We start from the raw sequence: 6,386 nt of genomic DNA on the forward strand, positions 1-6,386 counted from the left end.
AATGGTTCACTGGATCCTGGCAAAGAATTGGTTGCCTGCCCTGGCCTGAAGGAGACAGGGAGAAGCTCTCTGGTCCAAACCTTCTTTCCGTGCTTGGGGGGGGAAGGAGGGGGGAGGATTGGAACTGCCACTATTGGAACCCAGTAACATAAGCCATGTTTTCAAAGCCAGGCGACCATTCAAATCTGGTGACAGGAACCAGAGAACATGAAAAGTTCCTGAGGTCACTTAACTTTTGGTGATTTGTGGCTTCCAGCAAAGCAGAGCAAGGCAATCCGAAGAATCCTTCTTGTGGCTTCAGGGAATGGATACCCCCACCCCATCTTAAACCCCTGAAGGATGGGCGGGAGCCATGACGATTGGCTGCCGCCTCCAAGGGTTTTTCCCTCCCTGCAAAATAAGATTGTGAGCTAAACACAATTTAATTTATTAAATGTGTATGCTGCCCATCCATCTGATGGATGGAATTTGCTCACAGGGGTGTGGAAGTCACCCTGATCTGTCCTAAAGGTAAAGGTAAAGGTTCCCCCGCACATGCGTGCTAGTCGTTTCCGACTCTAGGGGCCGGTGCTCATCTCCGTTTCAAAGCCGAAGAGCCAGCGCTTGTCCGAGGACGTCTCCGTGGTCATGTGGCCGGCATGACTAGACGCCAAAGGCGCACGGAGCGCTGTTACCTTCCCACCGGAGCGGTCCCTATTTTTCTACTTGCATTTTTTACGTGTTTTCGAACTGCTAGGTGGGCAGAAGCTGGGACGAGTAACAGGCGCTCACTCTGCTACGTGGCACTCGGGATTCAACACGCCAAACTGCTGACCTTCTGATCGACAAGCTCAGCGTCCTAACCCCCTGAGCCACCGCGTCCCTTTGATCTGTCCTAGAAGCATGTAGAGGGGAAAAGACAAATTTACGAGAAGATGAGAAAGGAGAGAAGCAGCCTAGAACTAAGGAGAAACTTCCTAACATGAGACCAATGGAGCAGCTTCCCTCCAGAAGTTTTGGGTGCTCCAACACTGGAAGTTTTTAAGAAGAGACTGGCCAGCCATTTGTCTGAAATGGTCTAGGGTCTCCCGCTTGAGTAGGGGGTTGGACTAGAAGACCTCCAAGGTCCCTTCCAACTATGTTATTCTGCTGTCTAAGTACCCACCCCCTCTCTCTCTCTCTGCGATTGATTTTGCCTGGAAAGAGACTCCACTGGGGCTGGGAATGGAGCTTTTGTCTCTTGGTGCTTCAGGGCATAACTGCTTCCCCGTGCTGGTCAGCTGCTATTTGGGATGCCTTTTAATGCATAGTCTTCTCTTTCCGGAAATTAAAAATAGTCCTCAGCTGAATAGCAGAGGAAGGGACTGGGGGGTGGGTGAGCCAAGGCAGGAGCTCTTCCTGATCAGGCTGCTATTCAACAGGAAGAGCCACAAGGGCCAGCAGATGGAAGGTGCCTTGGATGCTAGTTCGGAAAAGAGCTAAACCTGCAGTCAGAGAACCGCTGGTTGGCACCCAAAGAGCACAGGAGAGCTTTACATGCAAAAGACTGGTGGACTTCAACTCCCAGAATTCCCCAGCCAGCATGCAAAACGTTGCCTTAGACCAGCGATGTCCAACCTTGGCCACTTCAAGACTTATGGACTTCAGCCCCCAGAATTCCTTAGCCAGCTGGTTGGGGAATCCTGGGAGTTGAATCCACTGGTCTTGAAGTGGCCAAGGTTGGACAACTCTACCTTGGATATGTCACGCAGCTAACAACACCTCCATTGTCCTCTCTGGCTGGGGAAGTCAGAAGTCTGGCATTCTGGAGATGGCACCGGCTGAAAGCCACATGGACAGGAGGAGGCAAACGGGCACAGCCGAGCTTTCCCGGAGAGCCAACTGGGGAGGGAGCCTGTCGTGGCCAAGAAGACGGCCTTCTCCTCCGGTGGGAACGTTTCCTGCCTTTGATCAGCGCAGCCATTTCGAGCTGCAGAGATGCAGCTCCAGTATGGGAGGTCCTCAAGCTACAGCCATTCGTTTAGTGACCGTTCAAAGTTACAGCATGCTGAGAAGTAACTTATGACCATTTTTCACACTTATGACCATTGCAGCATCCCCACGGTCACATGATCAAAGTTTGGCAACCGGCTTGTATTTATGACGGTCGCAGAATCCCTTTTGCAACTCTTTAATAAGCAAAGTCAATGAGGGACTCCAGAGTCACTTAACGACCGTGTGAACTGCAGTGATTCACTTAACAGCTGTGGCAAGGAAGGTCGTGAATTGGGGCAAAACTCACTTAAGAACTAGAAATTTGGGGCTCCGTCGTGGGTGGTAAGTAGGGAACTACCTGCACGTTTTCAAAAAAGACACCCCACCTTTCTCTGATTTGCGTCCTCCTTTCCTCCGAGGTGCCTTAGCGGCCCCCCCTTCTCCCTTCCTTTCTGTTCTGCAGTGAGAGAGAGCCCGGGGAGCAGCAGAGCCTCTGAAGGAGGAGGGGACCCCTTGGCACCCGCAGCCTTCGCACAACTGGATTCGCGCATCGCATATTATTGTTCCGGAAGCTGCAGCAATCTGAGCACAGCCCGCTCAGGAGCATGGGCCTCTTAGTCCACCTGCTGGTCTGCCTGCTGGGGACGGGCTCCTGGGTGGCCATCAACGGCGTGTGGGTGGAGCTGCCACTGATCGTGTCCCAGGTGCCCGAGGGCTGGCTCCTGCCCACCTACCTGACCATCATTGTCCAGGTGGCCAACCTGGGCCCTCTGGCCTTCACCCTGGCGCACCGCGTCCTCCGGGGCCGAGCGGACGAGGTGGGCGTCATCTACGGGCTGCTGGTCTTGGGCTGCCTGGCCTGCCTGCTGCTGGCCTTCTTCTGGCAGGAGAGCCGGCCGCTGGGTGCCGCCCGCTACAGCGTGGCGCTGATGGTGCTGCTCTTCTTCCTGGCCCTGGTGGACTGCACCTCCTCCGTCACCTTCCTGCCCTACATGCGCCGGCTGCAGCCTTGGCACCTCACCAGCTACTTTGTGGGCGAGGGGCTGAGCGGGCTCCTCCCGGGGCTGCTGGCGCTGGGGCAGGGGGCCGGCGCGGCTCGCTGCATCAACGGCAGCCTGGTGGGCAACGGCACCTCGGAGCTGCTGGTGGAGTACCAGGAAGCCCGCTTCTCCGTCCGGACCTTCTTCCTCCTGCTGAGCGGCATGATGGCCTTGAGCCTGGCAGCCTTCCTCGCCCTCAACCACCTGCCCGAGCGGGCAAAGGGGAACCGTGCCTGGCGGGAGAGCCCGGATGGCGGCCCGGCCACGGGGACGGGACAGCCTATGCTCAAGGCCATCGACTCCAGTTGTGGCACCGGCTACTCCCGTGCCCAGAAGGCCTGCATCTTTGGGCTGATGGCCTGGGCCAATGCGCTGACCAACGGCCTCCTCCCCCCACTGCAGTCCTACTCTTGCCTGCCCCACGGCCGCCCCACCTACCACCTCTCGGCCACCTTGAGCAGCCTGGCCAACCCACTCGCCTGCCTCCTCGGGATGTTCCTGGTCAGCAGGTGAGCTGGGGGGGAGGGGGGAGCCATGTTAGAGAGACCCCAGCCCCAGGGTCGGAACTGGCCCCACACAGGCAACCCATCAGGCCCCTGAGAATTGATGGGGGACGGTTCACTCGGGGGCCCTGCAGCAGTGAAGAGGGAGGTGCACCCAAAGCCCCCCTTCCGCTGGCACAGCTGGCACTGCCCTCCTGCATAGCTGCGCTGGGCACCCCTTACCCAAAGCCCTCGTCTCCAACCAGCCCGCTGGAAGGCAGGAGTGACAGCCGGCAGAGGGCTTAGAGGGACGTCCTCCCTGACCGAGCCTGGCCCGGCTCCAGAGACCCTTGTTGAGCTACATCCAGCCCAGACACCTGGATGCCCAAAGGCCGAGGCTGCACCCTCAGGACAGCTGTGCCACTCAGGGTGGGCAACCCCCCTGCGTGGCCAGAGAATCTCCTGGGGGAAGGAGCTCCTAATCAAGCAGCTTCCTGTTTTCAGTGGCATTCTGCCCAGCCTCCTCCCAGACCCTGAAGGAGGAGCCCCCCTCCCTCGGGCAGTGCCCTCCCTGCCCCCAGCTCAATGGGAGCCTCCCCAGCCAAGAGCCGCCCTCATCCCTCCAATCTCAGCAGCGAGAGTCTCTCTGGAGCTTCTCAGATCCTTTAATGTTCTCTGGCTCTCTCTCTCTCCCCCTCCTTCTCTCCCCCTCCCTCCCTCCCTCTCTGTCTGCCCCCTCTCTCTCTCTTTTCTCCCTCTCCTCTCCTTCTTCTCTCTCTCCCTCCCTCTTTCTCTTCCTCCCTCTCCCCCTTTCTCTCCTTCCCTCCCTCTCCCCCACTCTCTCTCCCTCCCTCCCTCCATCTCGCCCCTCCCTCTCTTCTCTCCCTCCCTCTCTTCTCTCCCTCCCTCTGGGTGTGTGTACACGTATGTGTGACACATGTGGGCTTGTTCTCCCCTGGAAGAGGAATGTGGGTCTCAGCAGAGCAGGCCGAGGTGGGTAGCTATGCAGGGGGGAGGGTGAAGCTGATGGAGGGCCTGGCTTATGCACCTAGAGGGAAATGTAGGTCTGGATCATGATGATGGCCTTGTTCCGTTTTGCACTGGGGAGAGGTGGCAGCCCTGGAGGATGGAAACCTCCCCCCCCCCAGATGCCAGGCCTTTCTGCCCTGGACAGACGTGTCCCAATAGCTCTTGGAGGGCAGGGGCTCCTGGCCTTACTGAGCTGGGGGCAGGACTTGGCTTTCCTGGGCTGCACCTGGCTGGCAGGCAGGCAGGTGGCTGTGCAGTTGTGGGCATCATCCCTGTCCCGCCTTTTCCCACCTCTGCCCCCCCCCTTTCAGGTCTCTGATGCTCCTGGCTCTCCTCTCCTTGGCTGGATCCCTCCTGGCCTGTTACATCATCAGCATGGCTTCCTTCAGCCCCTGCCCCCCCCTGCTGCATTCGCCCCTTGGCGTTCTCCTCATTGTAAGTAGGAACGGAGCCCCCACCCCACCCGGGGGATGTCCAACATTCCCCAAGGCTGCTAGGGGGGCGGGTGTCAGCAGGGGGAGGGTCTCGGGGAGCATCCATTCAGTGGCGCTGCCTGAGCCAAGCCTGCCCAGCCGGTCACTGTCCCTGCCCTGGACAAAGTGACCGGGCCCGTTGAAACTACAGTGCGGCTTTTTTGCTTTGGTGTGTTGTGTGAACGCAGCCACTGTGGCGTGTGACAGTGGGTGGGTTGAGCTCAGCTACTTGAGGCTTATTCAGAAAACCTTTTTGGCCAAGTGAAGAGTCAGTGAGAGGTGGGCCCACCTCCCTCGGCATGCTGTTAGGCAGCTTCCAGCTCGACACACAAGGCCGCATCTCACAACAAAAACTCCGAAACAGAGGAGGACCTTGGCACCTCTAATTGAGTTTAGTCTATTTTGGGACCAGCCCCCCCAGGAGCCAGGATTCTACCCGGCACAGAGCCATTCAAGGGGCAGGAGGAGACCCCCGACGACTGAGGAGAGCAGGCTGGGTCTGAAGGGCTGGGGGGGAGCCAGGCCGGGGGCCGTCCCCGCCTTCAGACGGCAGCCCAAGGAGGCAGGAATGCCTGCAGCTCTGCACATGGAGTCATGGCTGCATAGAGGGGGAGTGCCTGAACCTGCCCCCCCCTCCCGGCAGAGCCAAGCTGGCATCCTCCCTAGCACTGTCCCAGCAGCCCTCCTAGCATGGGAGGTGCAGAATGTGGCCCCTTGTGCCCCTCTGCGGTGGGGGAGGCTGTGGTACCAGGTAGACACCAAAGACTTGGCTGCTTCGCTGCCTTTTTGTTCAGGTCCTCTGCTGGGTCCTCTTCATCGGCGTCTTCTCTTACGTGAAACTGATGATTGGGAAGATTCTGCGCGACGAGGGACGCAGCGCCCTGGTCTGGTGTGGGGCAGTGGTCCAGCTGGGATCCATGGTGGGGGCTCTCATCATTTTCCCTCTGGTCAGCGTCTACGGCTTCTTCCACTCGGGAGACCCCTGCAACTCCAGCTGCCCCAGCTAAGGGCACCCTGGATGGGCCCAGCACCATGGGCCATGAAAGCTGCCAAGAGGCCCCCCCGCCAATCCTAGTCAATCAGAATAGAGCCGGAAGGGACTTTGGAGATCATCCAGTCCATCCCCTGCTCAAGCAGGAGATCCTATACCCTTTCAGATAGGAAGCTGTCCAGTCTCTTCTTGAAAACCCCCAGCATCCACCACTTTGGGTGGCAAGCAGTTCCACTGGTTAATTGTCCTCACTGTTAGGAAGTTTCTCCTTAATTCCAAGTTGCTTCTCTCGTTGGTGAGTTTCCATCCATTGCTTCTTATCCTGCCTTCTGCCACTGTGGGAAATAAGTTCACCCCATCTTCTTTGGGGCAGCCCCTCAAATACTGGCACACTGCTATCACGTCCCCCACCCCCCCA

General features: G+C 58.3%; 1 protein-coding gene across 1 annotated transcript; it reads left to right on the forward strand.

The window, feature by feature from the left end:
* Positions 1–2,558: 2,558 nt before the first annotated feature.
* Positions 2,559–5,984, forward strand: LOC310638411 (riboflavin transporter 2-like; the record flags this gene model as incomplete). Its single annotated transcript, XM_083359478.1, has 3 exons — positions 2,559–3,502; positions 4,816–4,939; positions 5,772–5,984. 3 exons carry the CDS (start codon positions 2,559–2,561, stop codon positions 5,982–5,984), a joined length of 1,281 nt encoding a protein of 426 aa, XP_083215604.1.
* Positions 5,985–6,386: the final 402 nt, after the last annotated feature.

Source organism: Vipera ursinii (genome assembly GCF_947247035.1).
Source record: "Vipera ursinii genome assembly, chromosome: 3".
NCBI classification, from domain to species: Eukaryota; Metazoa; Chordata; class Lepidosauria; order Squamata; family Viperidae; genus Vipera; species Vipera ursinii.